This window comes from Oryctolagus cuniculus, chromosome 5, assembly GCF_964237555.1.
Source record: "Oryctolagus cuniculus chromosome 5, mOryCun1.1, whole genome shotgun sequence".
Classification (NCBI taxonomy): domain Eukaryota; kingdom Metazoa; phylum Chordata; class Mammalia; order Lagomorpha; family Leporidae; genus Oryctolagus; species Oryctolagus cuniculus.
Genome location: NC_091436.1, coordinates 50,994,352 through 51,015,963, shown reverse-complemented (window position 1 = coordinate 51,015,963; position 21,612 = coordinate 50,994,352). Strand labels below are relative to the sequence as shown.

Sequence of the window (21,612 nt, the reverse complement as noted above, 5' to 3'; positions counted from 1 at the left end):
ATCGAAAATGAATCTGGATGTGAATGGAAGGGGAGAGGGAGTGGGAAAGGGGAGGGTTGCGGGTGGGAGGGACGGTATGGGGGGGAAGCCATTGTAATCCATAAATCGTACTTTGGAAATTTATATTCATTAAATAAAAGTTAAAAAAAAAACAAACAAAAACAAACAAACAAACAAAAAAATTGTTTTAATTTAATAAAATAACCAGTTTTGCTCTTGATGGGATTTAGATATAAGGTTCAACATAACTAGCAAGAAACAACCATGAGAAAGAAGCAGTCTCAAAGGGTTACCTACTGGCTAATAATTGAGAAAACCCAGATTCTTAGTGATTAATCTTTCTCTAAAAAAAGAGAAAAAAAACAAAACATAACAACAACAACAACAAAAATCAAGGCTGCAAGACTGTTTTTAAGGTCAAAGATCAGAATAAATCATGGCAAATTGAGAACCATTTCCTAAGAAGCCATAATGGTAAAGAATTTAAATTTCTCTTTTTTCTAATTGACTTACTGAGAAAATATACAGGAAGACATGCAGATAAGAAAGTTGGCTGAGAAGTAGGTTAAAGAAGTCATTTAAAAGTTTTCCTTTACAGAATCAACCTAGGTGTCCATCACACAGATGAATGGATAAGTAAATGTAGTATATATACACAATGAAACATCTATTCAGCCATAAAAAAAGAATAAAGTTCTGTCATTTGCAGCAATATGGATGGAACCAGAGGACACTCTCTTAAGTGAAATATGTCAGGTGCAGACAAACACTGCACATTCTCATTTGTATGTGCAAGCTAAAATGTTGATCTTACAAAAGTAGAGAGTAAATAGCAGCTATCAAGCCTGGGAAGGGTGTAGGGGTAGGAAGGAAGGACAGAGAATGATTAATGGGTACAGGGCTGCAGTTGGATTGGAGGAATAACTTTAATGCTCTACACAACAGTAGGATAGCTATGGTTGGCAATAACTATTTATACATTTCAAATCAGCTGTAGAGAGGATTTTGAATGTTCCCAGCACAAAGTAGTGATAAACGTTTGAGATCATGGCCATGCTAAAAACCTTGATGTGATTATTACACATTGTTTGCATGTATTGAAATATTGCACTGTACCCCATAACTATGTACAGCTACCAGGAGTCAATTAAAACTGGAAAACATTTTTAGAATAATTTTTCTTATTTGTAAAAGTGAGAACTTTATATTTTTGTAATAAGTCCTAGTACACTGGTGTTACTATAAGAAATCTTTATGTATCCTATTTTAATTTGAAGATGGAATGAGATAAATAGCATTTCAATTATTAATATTGCATTTCCTTATACCAATACCTGAAACTCCTTTTTTCTTTAAAGAGTGAGTTATTATCTAGATTATGAAAAAAGTTAATTACTGAAAAAGTTAATGAAAACTATATAAAAAGTGAGGCAAAAGGGACTAGGATGTATTTAATATTCTATAGTAAATTTAAAGCCACGAACATATGAAAGGACAAGCAAATAATCTCCTTGATAAAGATTATAGAAAATTAACACACAAGTTATTTTTATGTAAATGTAGTATATACACACAATGAACTATTTATTCAGCCATAAAAGACTGAAATTCTGTCATTTGCATTTTTCATAGAGATAAAAGCAAAAATGGAGATAGTTTTTATTAAAAATTATAATAATAAATAATAATAACATAGAGACCTCTGGTTTAACATGAAGTTTCAGAGTTTCTCCATTCAGTTTTTGCCTCTCACCACAAACAATAATGGGTCACTGTGTCCTGAAAACACTACCAGCAACTGAAGTCTCTTCTAGTCCCAGGACTCCAAGCTTGGGATCCTTCTCATGTCTAAATTAGGTCACTGTGACTGACCAGCCAGCCTCCCTTCTGCATACTTCCCAGTGCTACCCCTGCAACTCACCCCACCCAAGATCCAATTGTTTCCTCAGAACTTTGCATAAGTATCCTCTGAACTACCTTAGAGCTTTAAGTCACTATTTATACAAATGAGCATACAGAAAGTCTGCAGAAGATGTGCATCATGAAAAAACATATTACACATGAATCTCATTTTTGTTCACCAAAATAACATCTTTTAACTCTATTTTCTGCAAACTTTTTGAAGCCCCCTCATAAGTACTCTGGGCTAGGCCATGAACTCTGCAGACTTGTACTATCTTCACTAACAGTAGTGCCAGAAATGCAGCCAAACATATGGAAGGTCTAAAATAAACAGAAAAGCATAGTGGTGGGATTAGAAATACACATCAGGATTCAGGACTCAGCTTAACCAGTTAGTGAGTGACTATCTCTTGGAAGGCTTATCTCTGAGTTTCATTTTCCTCACTATAAAATAGATATTGTAATGAGGTCAAATGAGATGATGTATGAATGGCGTCAGGTACACAGTAAGTGCTGAATGGTCAGTCAAAAATGCTATGTGCTATATGATGTATATTATCTCACATATTCAAAGTACAGAAAGTCAGGTTCTGCTGGTGAATTCAGTAATCTCAGAATAAGGCTTCATTCCCTTCATCTCATTCCTTACAGACAAAATTTTTGGAGCTAGAAAGAAATGAAAGTGCCATAAGAAAGAGACTGGGTAGATCTCTGTCCCAAAGATTTCATCAAACCCTCTGTTACTTAGCTTTTTCACTTCCAGAATAGAACATTATTAATATTCACAGTACCAACCATAGAGGCAACTGTGAGAGCCAAATGCAATAGGGCATGTAAAAGTGGATAAACAGAAGTTCAAAAATACTGGCTGAAATCATCCTCACTTTCTCTTCAAAGAGGAGAAACTCACAGCCAAAGCTGATACCCAGTGAAGATCACCTCAACTGGTCGTCTTGGCCAGCCTGCGTATACCTACCCACAACTGATGCAGCTGACGATTGCTCCTCTCCTGGAAGGACTCTAGGAGCTAAAATGTCCTGATGCTGTACCCCACATCCACAAAGTGAGACTCCTTGTAACTATGCCTCTGACAGCAGCACTTTTTCAAGTTACACAGGTCCCTCCTATGTGCAGCCCACTGTGCCATCTGAGTTCACACTGTGCAGACCTCACAGACAGCCCATCATGCATTCAAGTTCCCTAATGAGATGTCCTGGAGGGTCACCTCGTTACACACTCCCCCGCCTCCACCACTATCTATAAATTCAGGTGATACTGTTACTAAGAAACCAAAGCACATTCTACTCACCAAACAAACTGCTTGAATGGCCTTCTTTAGTTATAGGTTTCAGTTCATTTAATCCCCAGGCATAACGTTTATAACTATTCCAAGCATGTTCCATCATCTGAGAAAAGAAATAAAAACAGTATTAAAATTTGAATTGTTTTTGCTACAAAATAAATCATATAATGAAGCTTTTTTTTTTTTTTTAACAGGCAGAGTGGACAGTGAGAGAGAGAGAGACAAAGACAAAGGTCTTCCTTTGCCGTTGGTTCACCCTCCAATGGCCGCCGCGGCTGGTGCACTGTGGCCGGCGCAATGCGCTGATCCAAGGCCAGGAGCCAGGTGCTTCTCCTGGTCTCCCATGGGGTGCAGGGCCCAAGTACTTGGGCCAACCTCCACTACACTCCCGGGCCACAGCAGAGAGCTGGCCCGGAAGAGGGGCAACCGGGACAGAATCTGGCGCCCTGACAGGGACTAGAACCTGGTGCGCTGGCACCGCTAGGTGGAGGATTAGCCTATTGAGCTGCGGTGCCGACATAATGAAGCTTTAAAGGTTCTTTAAGGAATCAGCAACAGAATCTTCTTTTAATGCACTGTTGTTTATCTCCCAATAATCAAAGAATGTGCATAAAATAGTATTAATAGAATTTTCTTCTTATGACTTAATTTTATTGAAATGTATAATACATTTGAGGGCCAGATAACCTGATTTATAATCCAGAATGCCACTGATAAGTCACATACTCATGCACAGTCATAGTTTTTGTGAAGCTCTATTTTGTCATCTGAAAAAATGGGGATAACTACTCATAGGGTATATGGAAGGACCAAAAAGGGTGGCCTGTGTTTTTGCATCTTGTATACAGTTTGATAGATGGCTGACAGTTACAAGTTCATTAAATTTTAAACCGATATTGAAACAATTTAATTAAGTTTCCATGACAAAAAATAGAAAGTAATGAGCCTCCAAAAGAATAGATATATTCAGAAAAACTTCTTGAGGTTATATCCAAGTTTTTTTCCCATTAAATAAAATAGGCATAGACTATCATGATTTGAAGATCAGAGAGGAATGGACCGCTTTAAAAAAAAAAAAAAACACGATCATTTATACAATGCACCACTAACACAGAATTTCCTTAAGTTACCTCTGTAGTATAAATGAATTTATCTCCCTCCCCAAAGGAAAATTTGACACTAATTGCGTAGATGCCTACATTTCAAAAACTGCTGTGACACGTTTTTCAAAATGGGTTCCTCATCCTGTGGGATTTCTATGAGTTAAAGTTAAAAATAAGACAGCAATGTGATCAAAATGTCCTGAATGGAGCATCAAGAATGTTTTTTTAGGTAATCTATAAAGCCAAGAGGAACAGTCACACTGCTACCTAATTCCAGTGGTTGGTCACCTCTGGAAATGATTCACTACATTAAAGCTAACTACCAGACACTAGGTATTTGCCTGAGTGTACATGCATGCATACAGAATAACCATAAAATCAGATTCACAATGCATATAAAATAACTTGTTAACTTAGACTTATGACTTATACAAATATTTGAAAACATCAAAATGCTACTAGCTATGAGTCAGTTCAAGAACCAAGTGGATGAAGGCATTTAATCTCTCCAGACTCTGTTCTTGTGAGCTGACAAGACAAGAAGGTCACTTTTAAATTTCAATTGTTAACAAAGAAATCAATAGATAGGATTGATCCCCCACCCCAATTTTCACAGGCCCCTTAATTTTGTTTTGTAGTCTTTCATCAACTTAATTAGGGTTTTACAGTCTGACATCCCATGTAGAAGGATTAAAATAGGCTTAAACCAGAGGCTGATCAGAACTTCAAATGCAGTACTAAAACCTTCATGAAAAAATAAAATCTGAAAGCAAACCAAAGATATTTTTCTGCATATTTATCTTTGCAATTGTGAAAGGGAACACTAACACTAACAAAAAACTACTGTTTTGAGACTGGCTCAAAACAGTAATCCTTTATTTCGACCTAGAGAAGATGGAATTAAGGCATAAGATATCCCAGGAAAAGCATTACTTCTTTGAGTATATGCTTATAGAAAAGATTCCTCAATTTGTACTTTCTTCTCAGTGGGTATCAGGCTGAGTAACCAGGCAATGTCACTTATTGAGTGTCTGCTACCCTATGAATAATAAGGTGCTAAAAGCCTAGAAATGAGGCAAACAGGCTCTATCTTGCCTATAATCAAACAGATAAGGTATGGAAGTTTAACACTCTCTCTTCTTACACAGTCAATAAAAGCTTATAAATATAGGAAAACAATAAGAATTAATTAAAGTTTGCACACAACTTTTTATTGTACCTAACAATTTGTCTTAAACTTTATGTTGTGACCCAATCAAGGACAGTGGGATGTGGGGGGGTGAAGTATGCTTGAATTTCCCAGGGTATGCATTTTTGTCGCTATAAACTAACCTTAGCAAACATTTCATTAGCTGAAGCTTTAATCATAGGATCTAAAATTTTTCATAACAAACACATCAAAAATCTTTTAGAAAATTTCACCATTTTTAACAGGTCTTACAAAGGCTTTGGGCTTTTACTACCCCCTTCAAAGAAGCCTATTCAAGTTCAATTCCCATTTATAGCTCCCTTCTGGGGTGTCTTACACAATATTTCCAGAATTCATAATGTGACCTTGGCCCTTGCTGAATGATCCAGAGTCTGGTGCCTGGCCCAAAAGCACATAGCCTAGGGGTGGCCATGAACATCCTAGGTGAGGCACTCCAGGGTGTGGCCCTCATTCATGGATGAGGTTGGGCCAACTCAAGCGTTACTCTGCCTAGGAGACATCCACCGAGAATTGGAGGCCAGAAAGTGCTGTAGACGCAGAGAAGTAAAAATACACAAAGAAAAAAAGCATTAAAAGGAGTCATGAGGCAATTGAAACCACGAGGGAAACAGAAGGCAAGGAAGAAGAGTAAACGGCTGAGAGAAGCTGGAATTAGGTGCTCCGTCATTTGCAAGGTGCACCAGTGGATTATGTTATGGCTGTAGAACAGCTATAGAACTACAAACAGAGCTGTTGATGCCTGAATGTTGATGGATTATCTTCATCTCCTCTGTGAGGAGTGGCTCTTTGCCTGATGCCTGTTTGCCTGCTCCCCGAGAGTCCTTGCAGAAAGCCTTCTCATCTACTAGGAGTGATGCATAAGAGCAGGTCACAGGTGTAGGCCTCTGACAAACTGGGTTCATACGCACGCTCTGCCAACACAGATGTGACTCTAAGTGATGCAATTCATCTCCCTGAGCCCACTTTCTGCAGGCATAAAATGTGAATAAGTAAAAGCACCAGTCTCATTGTCTGTGGTGACGATTAAATAAGATAATGCAAACAAATTATTTAACACATTGCTTGGCACACAGTAAGTATTCAATACGCTTAAGGCCTGAAGCGTATTTTTTCTAAAAGTCATAAGTATGTTTTGATTTATGAAGGAGCTTCATAATTATTTTCCTAGTTTTATACAAACACACACACACACACACACACACACAGCAGGAAGGATGAGAGACAGAGTTATACAAAACCAGGAAAATCCTTACAAATATCTGCATTTTAAAAATACACACAACTATTTGCCATGGAAAAGGTGGAGGGAGAGAGGCTGAAGAGCAGGAAGGGTTTGGACTCTTGAGTTCTGAAGAAGCTCTCCAGTGCAGAAAAACTACAGTCCCCACTAAGATATGAGTGCATGCGCCTGGTTCAAGAGAGGTTCAGGGTGGTTTTCAGGAAATCGTCGCTGTGCCCCACAGACTTGTGTCAGAGGCATGTCTGAGGGATTGGCGGCTGATGTAGAAGAACATCTGGCCACACAAGGCAGTCACACACTACATGCTTTACTGGGTGCTGTTGGCATGGGGTTGCATGAGACAGAAACCTCTCATGGCATAAGAGCAGAGACTTAGGGCAGGGTGAGAGGGTCAACCCAGAAGGAAGGAGGAGAGGGAGCTCCCAGAGAGGGCATTAGAGGGAGGGCTTGGGTCTCAAGCCTAGGACTATGTGATGTCCATCAGCAGCCCGGTGGAGAGTCTCTGGGTCAGCAATAGCAGCTTAGGGTCTTCAAACCACAAGATTTTATCTCATCAATGACCAATAGGTGTTGGGTACAATTTTGCAGACAGTGTAAAGCAGGCAGGTTCTAAATGGCCAAAAAGAAGGTAGGTTGGGCAATTTCAAAAGCAATTACATGATTAAACATTTGTTTGGTGTCAGTTTTCTGTTAATAGGCCTTAGCCTACAGTGGGGAAATAAGCAATGCCAAGGCCAACAGACAGAGGCTATCTGGCTAACTGATAAAAGTTTGCTCTTTGGAACTATAGGGAAGAGGCTCTGCACCGTAGTGATACTCAACCTCCCCTCCCCCCAATTCTGGAGGATGGGGGTGGGTGGGTCTGGTTTAGGAGAGGTCCACGGTGGAAGATCAATCTAACAAACTGGTCCATAGAGCTAACAAGAATGTGCCATGGCTCTTCTGATAGTAGTGTCCACCAAAGCACTTGACTGCCAGGTAAAAGGAATTTCTAGAGCTTTTAAATAAAATGTCAACACAAAATATTTTTAGAGTCACAGTATCCACTTTGTTTCAGTCTTTGGTGGAACTGGAAATAGGAGGAAGAACAAGATATAAAGTAATTTGCAAGAATTAATTCACAGCTTCTCGAAACCCTCAGTCAGCTATTGGAAAAGAACTAGAAAGCTGAAGAAGAGAGAGCAACATAGCCACCTTTGCTCTGCACATCTAACGTTATGAAGCGCCTGTCTTTTCCCATGGGGATAGAGCCACAGATGAGCAGAGAAGTGCAGACAATGTGGGAGCTAGCTGAGGACAGGGTAGGGCAGGCTGCAGTAGGTGAACAGAAGCTGTGCTGCCTAAAGGCTTGATACTCAAACTCTTGGTTTTCTCATCCTTAAAAAAAAGTAACTGAATGGGGTTGGTGTCCTGGCACAGAGGGAGAAGCCGCATTCCATATGAGTTCTGGTTGAGTCCACCTAGCTCCACTTCTGATCTAGCTCCCTGCTAATGCGCCTGGGAAAACAGTGAAAGTTGGTTCATGTATGTGGGCTCCTGCCACCCACAGTGGAGACCTGGATGGCGTTCCAGGCTCCTGGCTTTGGTGTGGCTGAGTTCTGCCTTTGCAGCTATTTGGGGAGTAACCCAATGGGTGGAAGATGGATGGGACTCTCTCTCTCTCTTTTTCAAATAAATAACAAATATGAAATAAAATAAAATAAAATAAAATAAAATAAAATAAAATAAAAGGAACTGGCCGGCGCCATGGCTCAATAGGCTAATCCTCCGCCTTGCGGCCCGGGCACACCGGGTTCTAGTCCCGGTCGGGGCACCAGATTCTGTCCCGGTTGCCCCTCTTCCAGGCCAGCTCTCTGCTGTGGCCAGGGAGTGCAGTGGAGGATGGCCCAAGTGCTTGGGCCCTGCACCCCATGGGAGACCAGGAGAAGCACCTGGCTCCTGCCATCGGATCAGCACGGTGCGCCGGCCGCGGCAGCCACTGGAGGGTGAACCAACGGCAAAGGAAGACCTTTCTCTCTGTCTCTCTCTCTCACTGTTCACTCTGCCTGTCTAAATAAATAAATAAATAAATAAATGGAATTACCAATTGTAACAAGTGCACATACTGTGGTGTGGGATGTTGATAATGGGAGAAGTTATGCCTACAGGAGTATGGGGGTATGTGGGAACTCTGTATATTTGCCGCTCAATTTTCCTGTGAACTTAAAACTGCTCTAAAAGTAATGCCTATTTTTAAAAAAATAAATATTAACATTTATCTCTCTGACAACATGGTCAGATGATCAAAAGTGATAAGGCAGCAGACTGGTGGAGGACATTCGGTGAGTGTGGCTGACCTGTACCCACACACCCCGCCTTCCTCAGATCCACCTAGCTTCAGGTGTCACACAGACAAAGAACAGCCTGAAAGAAAGTGGGGTTCTAAGGAAACTCGAGGTGTACAGGGCAATTCACGGAGAGGTGGATTACTGGATTGGAAGGAAAAGAGGACAATGTCACCGGGAGGTGACAGAACACAGAGCCTGATGTGCCTCCACATTCAGAGACTGCAAGCCTGGATTCTGTCCCAATTACCACTGCCAAATGCTGAGCACTCCCTCACTTGAGGGGTATCAGTCTTGGGAGTGTTCCTCACCCTAACAGGCCTCTTCACAGAGCAAGGCCCTATCTCCAGTCACCTTCTAGCTGTCACTGCTCACATGGAGGAAAAAATAACCTCCCCAGCCACGACAGTTTCTGATATTCCCCCTATCAAATTAAAACACACATTCCTACTTTTTGCTCAACTTACCCCTTTCAAATGCTAAAATATGAGTCCTTCTTCCTTTCCCTACTAAGCCTGCTAAGGTGTTCTAGTTCCAAGATCTTTTTTCCAGTGTTACAATGACAATTCTGCTTATTGAGTACCTACTGATGCCAGGACAAGAATTATAAATAGGAATACAGTAGGGTTGCCAGATTGAAGAAATAGAATGATTGATTGCATGGGGCATACTTACACTAAAAAAAGTATTTGTTGTTTATCTGAAATTCAATTTAACTGAGAGTGCTATATTTCATCTAGCAACCTTCGCATATAGAGAGGACACAGTCAATCCTTGGTTCTGTCTCCACTGCCAGCTCTCTGGCTGGCACCCCTGCTCTGCCTTGGGCTCTGAAGAAGAGGGACAGAAAACTGAAGGACCAGACTGAATTAGAATGGCCAGATCTAGGACAACTGGAATGTTGAGGAATGTGACCAAAAGACAGAAGGCCCTAACTAAAGTCATTTAGAAAAAATATAATGCTGGGGCTGGCACCTTGGCACAAGTTAATCCTCCACCTGCAGCACTGGCATCCAATGTGGGTGCCGGTTCTAGTCCCAGCTGCTCTACTTCCAATCCAGCTCTCTATAAGGCCAGGGAAATCAATAGAAGATGGCCCAAGTCTTTGGGACCCTGCACCCATATGGGAGACCTGGAAGAAGTACCTGGCTCCTTGTTTCAGATTGCAGCCATTTGGGGAGTGAACCAATGGAAGGAAGACCTTTCTGTCTCTCCTCTCACTGTCTGTAACTCTACCTCTCAAATAAAATAAATAAAATTTTAAGAAAAAATAAAACGCTAGCTAAAGGAAAAAACGTCTGTGAGCCAGAGTGAGCCTCAGCCCAGCAGTTAGCACTGCAGGCTCCAGTTTGCAGGCACGTGTCTAGGACTAGCCACTCTGCTATGGGTCTGTTCCCACTGCTCAGCAAGCAGCAACTGGCCCACTTCGGTGGAGGCTGCCCTTCAGTGCCGGTGCCCTGGTCGGCTCAGGCCCCGCTGGAGGTGCTGTCTCTTTGTCACAAACTAGCAAAGTCCTTAATACCTGAGATACATAAAGCTTCTGCATGAAATCCTCCATTTTCTTTTCACTGGATGAGTAGCAGTGTCACATTTTAGAAAACATTAAGAATTCTAATTCCATGTCCTACAAATGAAACTGTAGGAGGCTGGCATCAGTGTGGGTTGTAAAGCTGAAGGCTGAAAAGGAAGAAGTGAATTGATTTGTTAGACTCCTACTGTGCTTGTGAGGGGAACTTCGTACAAATTTTCACAACACCCCTCTGGGATGTCACTGTTCCCATTTTATAGAGGAGAAAGCTGAGACCCAGTTTAGCAGAGAGGCAAAACAAGGCTGAGAACTCCCATTTCTGATTCTCTCCAGCAGACCACTGAAAACAACCCTAACTTTTTTTTTTTTTAAGATTTATTTATTTTACTTGAAAGCCAGAGTTACACAGAGAGGAGAGGCAGAGAGAGAGGACTTCCATTTGCTGGTTCTCTCCCCAAATGGCCACAACAGCCAGAGCTGTGTCGCTCCAAAGCCAGGAGCCAGGAGCTTCCTCCAGGTCTCCCACGCGGATGAAGGGGCCAAGGACTTGGGCCATCTTCCACTGCTTTCCCAGGCCACAGCAGAGAGCTGGATCAGAAGTGAGGCAGCCGAGACTCGAACAGGTGCCCATATGGGATGCTGGCACTGCAGGTGGCAGCTTTACCTGCTACACCACAGCACCAGCCCCAACCTTAACTTTTTTGCTACTTTCAAACCTCAAGACAAATAGCTGCAACCTCTGAGTTTTCCTGCTGCTCTACGCACAGAGTGCAGCTCTCTCTGGAGTCTGATGAACTATGGTCAGACACTGCACCAAAATAACATGAACACTGGCAATGGCCTTGAACGCAGTAGGATACTGTCTGGAACACCTGCATCGCATAACAGAGGCCTGGATTCAAGTTCCTGCTCTGCCTTGATCCAACTTTCTGCCAATGCAACCCTGGGAGACTGCAGATGATGGCTCAAGTACATGTTTTCCTGCCACACCTGCGGGAGACCTGGATTCTTGGCTTTATCCTGGCCCAGCCTTGGCTGTTGTAGGTATTTGGGGACTGAGCCAGTATATAGAAACTCCTTCTATGTCTCTTTGCTGTTAAAATCAAGTGGAAATGAGTAAATTAAAGATTTTTTTTTATTTTATTATTTTTTATTATTATTTTATTTTAAAATAATATGTGCCAGACTGGGCTTGTGAGCTGACAAGGGAAACCACAGCAATGCCTCTTCTTGCAGACTTCAGCTCTCACAAGCTTCCTTCTCCTCCACCTCAGTTCTCCTGCAGATCTACACCCAAATGTTCTCCACCTGGCCCAGTATGCACCTTGGGCACACACAACTGCTCTGCTCTATGCTGACCTGGGTGGCCTAGAGTAATGGAAAACCACGTGTCCCTTCCCTTCCTACAGCTGTTGGCTACACTGACACCATTCTCCAAGGATCAGCCCACTACCAGTGCAGCTCATGTTGACCAGTTTTTCTCTCCTGATTCTCCACAACTCTACCTCTTCTTGTTCCTCACTGATGTGTGTGCAATTCATTTGTGACCTAGTACTCAAAGCTGCCTCTTAAGCACTGAGGATATATGCAGGTGTGTGTAAATTCTCTTTAGGTTCAGATGTCCTAAATTCCCCATCTGCCAATTTTCATAAACATTTTGGAAGACAGAAGGAGACATATAAGAAAGAGTAATTATTTAATGCTATTGCTTGAGACCTAATGCATTGCTGGGCATTTATTTCCCAGTGAAATGAAAGAGTGGCTAGTAACAGCAATTTCTTTGTAACAAGAGTCAGAATGCCTGATAAAGCCAGCTTAAAAAAACGTGAATTCTAGTAATCACTACTTGTAAAGGGCAGATCGTCCTGTTTCTAAGAAGTTTTTCATTCTCCTAGGAAAAAGCCAGGGTTTCTAGTTCTAGCTGGAAAAAAAAAAGAAAAAAAGAAAAAAAGGATCATGAACATTTAATGGCTCTCTTTCTCTGTGACCAAATTCTGAAATTATTTTACAACACTTCTGTGCTGCTACAAAAAGGAAGAGGGCAGGGAGCAAGAAACAAAAACAACACATAGTAAAACAAAAAGAGAAAATTGTTAGTTGACTAATATGTAGCTACATTTCTTTACAATATTCTAAGAGATACAAGCTTAGCATCTCAAAAGTTAAAGGATAGAAAAGGCGTGTTTATGTGTGGGTATCTAGAGCATTTCTTTGGAGTGCAGCTGTATTGCTAAGGACATTTTCTTTCTTTTTTTTTTTTTTTTTTTTTTTTTTTTTTTTTTTTTTGACAGGCAGAGTTAGTGTGAGAGAGAGAGAGACAGAGAGAAAGGTCTTTCTTTTCCCTTGGTTCACCCCTCAAATGGCCACCACAGCCGGCACGCTGCGGCCGATCCAAAGGCAGGAGCCAGGTGCTTCCTCCTGGTCTCCCATGCGGGTGCAGGGCCCAAGCACTTGGGCCATCCTCCACTGCCTTCCTGGGCCACAGCAGAGAGCTGGACTGGAAGAGGAGCAACCAGGACAGCATCCGGCGCCCCAACTGGGACTAGAACCCGGTGTGCCGGCGCCGCAGGCGGAGGATTAGCCTAGTGAGCCGCAGCGCCAGCCAAGGACATTTTCTTTACATGGAGTAATTTCGCTTCGGGACGCTTTACCACTGGCAGTTATTTCCTTATCAAAACTCTCTCTCTCTCTCTCTCTCTCTCTCTCTCTCTCTCTCTCTGTAAATGACAACAGGCTCTTTATGCAGAAGTTGACACTTGAGTTCAAAGGTTTAACCTAAAAGCTTTTGGTCCGTTTATCTGGTTGGCTTTTAATTAACACTAAAATTGCATTAATTACATTAGTCCAGCCAAGACCTCTGGGATCAATGTGTAACCAGCAAGTGGTTCCTTGAAGGACTGTGATGTTAGCTGATCTCGCCTACCTGGTATCCAAGCCAAGACCTGGGACATATTAACTACTACAGGTTTTTATTTTTTTGCAATCAAGAGGAAATAGTATCCTTTGATGGAATATCATGATGCTCCCTTCATATTACAAGGAGATCTAAAACATGATTTTTTAACTAATACCATTTTCATATAGTTTGTTATCTCAAAAGAGTTTTAATATTTGTAATTTTTAAAAAATCATTCTTTTAACTCATGTATGCATCCTACAGCTTCAAATTTTCACTACATTTCTCTTTTTCTAGTAGAGACACAATAATTTTTTTAATTGAAGTATCCTGTAAGGAATTTGTTTATGGATTTGTCATGTTCAAAACAACTAAACTGTTTTTTAGATTTTTTTTTAGCTGTGCAAACCTAGGAAGTTATTAGGATTAATGACTTATAACTAGTAAAGTCACTAATTATGAAAACATCTTTAATAATCAATGAATTAGAATTAGCTTGAATTATATAAAAATGAGCAAAAGTTAGAGGTATTTCACTTTTTAAACTGTCAAGCAGATCAACCTTAGCAGTCAAGCTCTGTTCTTTAGTTATTCAAGAGTAAACTTGCAGGGTATAAGCATGTAAGTCTGTAGTGTGTGTGCGTGTCCTAAAACAGATTTTTTTAGAGTAGTTTTAGATTTACAGCAACACTGGGAAGAAAGTACAGAGTTCCCATGTATTACCCACAAATGTACAACCTCTCCACCATCAACATCATACACCAAACTGATAAACCTATATTGACGTATCATTATCACCTAAAGTCCCCGCCTGCACCAAAGGTCACTCTCAGAGTGGTATATTTTACAGGTTTTGACAAATGTACAATGACACAAATCCACCACTATACATACACAGAGCACATATTTTTTAACTGCTCCAAAAATCCTCTGCTGTGCCTGTTCATCCCTGTCTCTCTTCAATCTCGATCTGATTACTGTCTCCACAGTGTGACCCTGCACAGATTACCACATAAGTGCAGTCAGTATCACACAGCATGTGGCCTTTTCAGAATGGCTTATTTCACACAGAAATGTGCATTTAAGTTTCCTTCCAGTCTTTTCATGGCTTGATGGTTCATTTCTTAGTACTTAATAATATTTCATTGTCTGGATTTGGCATGGCTTATTCATTTACCTACTGAAGGACATCTTGGTTATTTCCAAGTTTTAGCAATTATGAATAACACTATTATCAATAGACCTGTGACTGTAGGGCACAGTATGGTTTTTTTGTTGTTTAAATTTATTGGATTTATTTTTATTTATTCAAAAGGTAGAGCAATAGAGGGAGATAGACAGATAGAGTACCATCTTCCATCCTTTGGTTCACTTTCCAAATGGAGAAACAGCCACGACTGGGCCAGATGGAAGCCAGGAGCTCCATCTGGGTCTCCCCTGGATGGCAGAGACCTCAGTATCTGATCCAGCATCTGCTACTTCCCAGGATGTGCATGAGCAGAAAGCTGGACTGGAAATGGGACTTGATTGCAGGCACTTCGATATGGGATACAAGCGCTCCAAGCAGAGAGATAATCTGCCGTGCCGCAATACCAACCAAAGTGTTTCTTTTTACAAATTAAAACCTGAAATTACTACTCTTTTAACTGAAGTGTTATGAAGGATAAACTTTAAATTAAATAGACTAGGTATAAGATTTTACATATTACAGGAAAAAATGATTACTCAAAATAATCCATTATTAATAAGTGGAACATCCATTGTCATCCTAGAGTTCATAATCATCTTATGAGACTCTGCAAGCAATACTTTTGTATATTGCAAATAAATTTTTAAAATTATTATCTGGGCATAGCAATAAAAATGAGTAAAAAGAGATATTTCAAAAATTGCTTATGAAATGTAATATTTGTGTTTTACTACCAAAAATGTTGGTTCCTAAGTATAATATTTGAGTAGCAACTAGTCATTTCATAAGACTTAAAGTCCATAATTGGGGGCTGATGTGTGATGTAGTCAGCTAAGCCTCTGCCTGCTATGCCGGCATCCTATATGGGTGCCGGTTCATGTCCCAGCTGCTCCTCTTCCAATCCAGCTCTCTGTTATGGCCTGGGAAAGCAGTAGAAGATGGCCCCTACCCCCACGTGGGAGACCTGGAAGAAGCTCCTGGCTCCTGGCTTCAGATATGCACAGCTCCAGCCATTGCAGCCATCTGGGGAGTAAACTAGTGGATGGAAGATCTTTCTCTTTGTCTTGCCCTCTCTCTGTAACTCTACCTCTCAAACAAATAAATAAAAATCCTTTTTTAAGAAAGTCCATAAATGGCATGTTCCAAAAAGGTACTTTTTTTATCTTTATAATAGAAATAGCCAATATTTATTAACAGTTCTATGTTGGAAAGTATGTAAAGTATTTGCATATTTTCTCAGTCCCTCAAAGCAACAAAGTCATCTCGCCATTGAGAGTCACACTGCACAGATGAGCAAATCAAAATGTTAAGTACATTTTCTAAGGTCAGACCTGTGACAAGTGGTGGCTGGCTCTGAATCCAGGCCAACTCTGAAACCTAAGATATATTGTCTTGTACATTGTCCTGAGTCGAACACATGACCCAAGAAATCTGAGAGAAACTTGCCTGCCAAATAGACTTCTAAATAAACTGCTACTAATGTGCTGTTAGTATGCATCTGCTAGAATTTCCATCTCCTATTTAATTATTCTGAGAAAATTTAACTTTTAAGGTGAAGCTTTCAGAAATATGACATGTAAAACCAGCTTCCAATCTTTCTTCTGAAAAGTGTACAGACACAGGGAGAAACATTAAATACCCTGGTACAATAAGGGCTGAAAACAACAATCTCTCTTGCTTCTGGCATGCTGTGGGAAAAAGTTATTAGTGTTAGGAAAAAACTGTGCTTTATGGCAACTTTAACCACTAAAATTCCTTTATTTCAAAGATATGTGTTCATCTTTGAGTATATTACGTAGTTAGCTCATAATCTTTATTTTTGGTTTCACTGCAGATGACATGGTCATCACCAGTAGAATACCCTAATAATTTAATTTTGTGGCTAGTGAAAAAATACATATTAATCAATATACTAGTTTAAATGTCAGTAGCAGTCTAAAAATTATTCTAAATTGGCAACATCAGAGATACTGATTATTTTCAAAAGCCTCCTCTGTTATAGTTTCAATTAGTCTTCTACTATGTTACTAAAACTATTACTGGGGGCCAGCATTTTGGTGTAATAGGTAAAGCCACCGCCTGCAGTGCCAGCATCCCATTTGGGCACTGGTTCGAATTCCGGCTACTCCACTTCTGATCCAGCTTTCTGCTGTGTCCTGGAAAAGCAGCAGAAGATGGCCCAAGTCCTTGGGTCCCTACACCCGCATGGGAAACCGGAGGAAGCTCTTGGTTCCTGGCTTTGGAATGGCATAGCTCTGGCCATTGTAGTCATCTGGGGAGTGAAGCATCGCATGGAAGACCTCTCTCTCTGCTTTTGCCTCTCTGTAACTCTGTCTTTCAAAATCAATCAATCAATCAATCAATCTTAAAAAAATAAACTATTACTGGAAATAACAGAATTATTTGAACTGTATAAGATATATTACTATATTTAAGGCAACATTAATATCCATATGTATGTATCATTATCATACTATAAAACAGATTGTTTATGGATTGATGATCATCTGAAACATTCTAGAAATGACAGCAGGTATATCCTGTACCTGAAAATACATTACTCTAGCCATTCTAGTAGAGCTTTAAAATTCGATAAAGCTTGACTTTTTTTCAAATGGTAAAAAAGATAATCATCATTCATTCTATGGCTGCAGGATGGCAAGTGCCCAGCATTAAATATATGCCAGATTCAGCGACCTGTTAAAATAGACTGCATTACTTTGTATTAGCTTTGAGTACAACGACTTCCAATTTTGTACAGTGATTTTATGGCTGAAAAATCGGCCAAAGATCTCCATAAATTTAGGAAGGAAAAAAATGTCAAGTTTGTCAGCAGAGATCAAATTATTTTACTATTCAAAAGACTAGTCAAAGCCGAAAAACAATAATAAAAATGGAAAAATATCCTACCTATTCCAGACACTATAGATTGATTTGCCCCACACCAAAAATCTATTTTTCCCTTTGCTTTTCCCAGAATAGAAGCTATAAAAGTCAAATGTGTGCTGTCTCAGCCTCTGCACAGCAAGAAGTGACCAACAGACACATGCCAAGGTCTGTGGGTGGCCATGTTTTCCCTGGCCCTCTGCCTTGCACCAAAGTGTGCCGCACAGAGGCGTGCTGTCACAGTGCAGACATGCTGCCATCCATGAGTGAAAAGCCAGGGGAACTGCTGGGACCTAGACCCTCGCAGGAGTCAGCTGGTTTTGTTTAAAGTTCAAAGGTTATTTCACTATTAACAGATAGGCTACAGCCACTAAGGTTTTTAACATTTAAGAGCTATCTTTTGGTTGTTTTTATGAAACTTGAGTGATTTGTTCAAAATTGAACTCCATACCACCCCCCCAACTTGGGAAAATATGAAGCTTTTTTCCCTGCAATATGTCTTTTCATTATATTGTTTGATAGCTTCAACTATTTTTTTTAAAGATTTATTTATTTATCTGAAAGAGTTACACAAAGAGAGGAGAGGCAGAGAGAGAGAGAGGTCTTCGATCCGCTTGTTCGCTCCCAACTGGCCACAACAGCCAGAGCCACGCCGATCTGAAGCCAGGAGCCAGGAGCTTCTTGCCAGTCTCCCATGAGGGTGCAGGAGCCCAAGGACTTAGGCCATCCTCCACTGCTTTCCCTGGCCATAGCAGAGAGCGGGATTGGAAATGGAGCAGCCGGGACACGGACCGGTACCCATATGGGATGCCGGCGCTGCCACAGCGCTGGCCCCACTTTAACTATTTTCAAAGTTGGACAGGCGACAGTTGTATTATAATCAATAGGATTTACTAGAAATTGTAGGCAGGCCCTCTGATCAAGCTTTGTATGATGTGTAAAGTTGGAGGGCACAAATGATTAAAAAGCATAAGAGGTAAATATTCGAGTTCCAGGATTTACTTAGAAAACAGCAACATCATGGAATACTTCAAGTAGTTTCCCCCCCTACACCCACGACTATCCTGGTATCCCTCGCTGAGTCTCTGAAATTCAGACTCAGATCTCAATTCTACTCTGAGGACTACATGTTTGAAAAAGTAAAATATTTGCTTTATCTGGAATAAACTATTCAAGTAAATACTGCTATCAAAGAAGATGACATACCATTTTTGGATAAAAGCCTCAAGTATTAATTAAAGCATCTCCAATAATTTGCTCACAATGCTAGTAAAAACTGATTCACCCAGATAACTGCATCTCATTTTGTTAACTATACTAAACAGCTTTGGCTTTTGAAAAGAGCTTTGGTTAAAAATATTTTTAAAATTAACATTTTTACTAAGTACTGTACCTAAGGTTAGCAAAATAATACTATTTGAAATGTAATTGTATCTACTTTTACAGATGATCATAACGAAGCTACAATTCCTTTTTTCTCAAGTGTAAAGTTTTCACCCTAAAACATGTATATAAAGCTTCCCCCGAGTTTCATTATAACTACACCAAATGTTATTTAAAATGGAACTGTATATTTGTAATATTCCACTATCAATTTCCATATAAACTAACTCTCTTAATACTATGCATTTTCTTTTCATTGTTTGAACAACATTAGAATTCCATATCCTTCATTTCTGAAAACAAGATTGTTGTTCCAAATGGAAAAGTATGACCTTCTGCTGTTGACAGAAAATACCTTCCCAGTACTGAATATCAAAACTGTCCTTGGCTTAGGACTTTCTAACTTGATTTAAAATATCCTTGTTTAAAATGCTCCATCAAACCAGGAGAGTATTTTGCCTTCTATCAGGATGCTCTATCAGAATTTACCTGGGAGATATCCATCCTGCCTCCTTCTTTGGTTCCCTCTTGGTAAGCAGCCTCCACCCTCACCCCAGCAACTAACTACTCACCTGTAGTTTCCAACAAGGAAGTGAGGTCCCAAAATGTAATGGATCCAACACATGGCCTACAGCGTCTGCACTGGGCAATGGTGAAGACATTTCAGGGAAACGCTCCTATACTGCAGGTACTGGCTACTGCACCATGTGCTGTCACACCTGTGTCAGCCAGGCAGAAAGCAAGTTCTTGAAGAGATTCAATTGGGCAGCAGGGAAGAACCTGTCAGGGTGCAGGACTCTCCAGACCAAATCCCATTCCCTGTTCCTTGGTGACAGGTTGAACCATTTGTTGCTTCCACAAACATCCTCTAAGCACCTGCAGCTACAAGGTCTATCCTGCATTCAATTTTTGTCCATAAGGGACTCACTAGTGCACAGCTGTAAGTCTAATCTTTTCAGTGACACCTAGTGCTCTAATTCTGGTTCCACTTTGAGTTTTTTGTTTTGTTTTGTTTTTTCCTCTCCCTGATTTGAATCCCCAGGTACTAGGATCTACTCATCTTACATCCATGACTATTATGATATCCCTCGCTGGTAGTCTCTGAAATCCAGACTCACATCTCAATTCTACTCCAAGGACTACTGGTACCAAACATCTCTTGTAAAAGGAAATATGTTCTGAGTATGACCTCTAGTCTTTGGGCCCATTAGCCCAGGCCCAGACTATCCAATAAAATGCCATTATTTTTACTGAAATTAGGTAATGTTCCCCTTCCTCAGATCAATTAATTTTTGATGGAGAAATTTCATCAACTCCCCGTATTTTATGGATAAAGCTATTAGTTTTTCTAAAATGTCTTCGGCATGAGGTTCAGAATTACAAAGTGGCAGAACAAGCTGTGGGTAGCAGTCATTTCACAATGGAAAGAAGGTCGGGACTCATTTTCAGCTGCAGTAAGCTCGATGTGCAGCATGCCGCTCCAAAACACAGCCAAGTCTGCAGCAAGATGGCTACTGACATAGGAGGGTTCTAGTATCTTGAGATTGCAGGAAACAAACCCTCGAAAGATGCCAATTACATTTAAAGCGGATCCCTCTGAATTACAGAGTCTGTGAAGAAGCAGTCATCACTGTTTCACCACTTTAGAGGGTGTCACCAAAATAAACTCGTCAAGATTAACACAAAAATCACATCACAAAATAGCAATTCTGTTGTAAACTGCTTTTTTCCACACTTGCAGTAGCTCTGATTTGAAAATGTGGCATATAGATTTGAGTGCAACATGTTTTGTTTCTTCCCTTTCAATGAGATGTCAGGGTGCTTCCTTTATGCCCATAGATTCAAAGTTGTAACATAATGACCCAAAAAGGATTGAGTAGGTATCACCCTTGCTACAACATGCTCCTTTTGCTAACATTTGTAAGTCAATAATTTGCTAAATGCCACAAGACAAATGTATTGCCATTATAATATGACCACAATCTTATTTGCATCACCAATACACAGCAACTGTATCATGTAATCAAGTATTTTGAGTAGCTAATTCATGCCAGGCATAGCTGTTCAATCCATAGTGATGTACAACTGCAAATTACCTTTGTGTTTTTCTCTTGTGGTTCTCAATTTCTCTAAATAGACAACAGAGTGGGAAGCATTGGAATGTGCCCAGTTCTTTCCTACCCTCCAGGAACGGTGGGCTCACCAGCTCGCTGCACTCTGTGGTAACGCAGGTGCTGGTGACTAACTGTCCAGTTACCAAAAGGACAAATTGTGTGAACACAAGAATGGATGAATGGGATCTCAGGTAGTGAGAGAGACTCAAGTAGGTAAAACTGAGGGAGAAGTGACAGGAGCAAGTGATGGTGGAAAAAGTAGTTAAGGAATACAGCACAGAACACTTAACACTTTTAGATATGCTCATGGGATGGGAGAAAGTGAATACAGGAAATGCAAATGCTTTACATAATACTGAGAAATAAAAATGAAACTGGCAAAAATGTTTTGGGCCTTGCTAATCATAGACTATAGTACAGGACTGTCTATACCATTACAGTATCCCAACACACATAGTAATAGCAAGTTTTCAAGTTCAGGTAATTTATTTTCTTACGATCTTCAAAACAAAGCTCAATGGAAAATTAGGAAAT

General features: G+C 40.4%; 1 protein-coding gene across 3 annotated transcripts in view; it reads right to left on the bottom strand.

Annotated features, from left to right (window-relative positions):
* Positions 1–21,612, bottom strand: part of MAN1A1 (mannosidase alpha class 1A member 1) — a 218,455-nt gene that overhangs the window by 170,094 nt on the left and 26,749 nt on the right. For all 3 annotated transcript variants that reach the window (XM_008263299.4, XM_008263300.4, NM_001195721.1), the window contains 1 exon segment: positions 3,212–3,308. In XM_008263299.4, the coding sequence (XP_008261521.1) occupies positions 3,212–3,308 (97 nt within the window).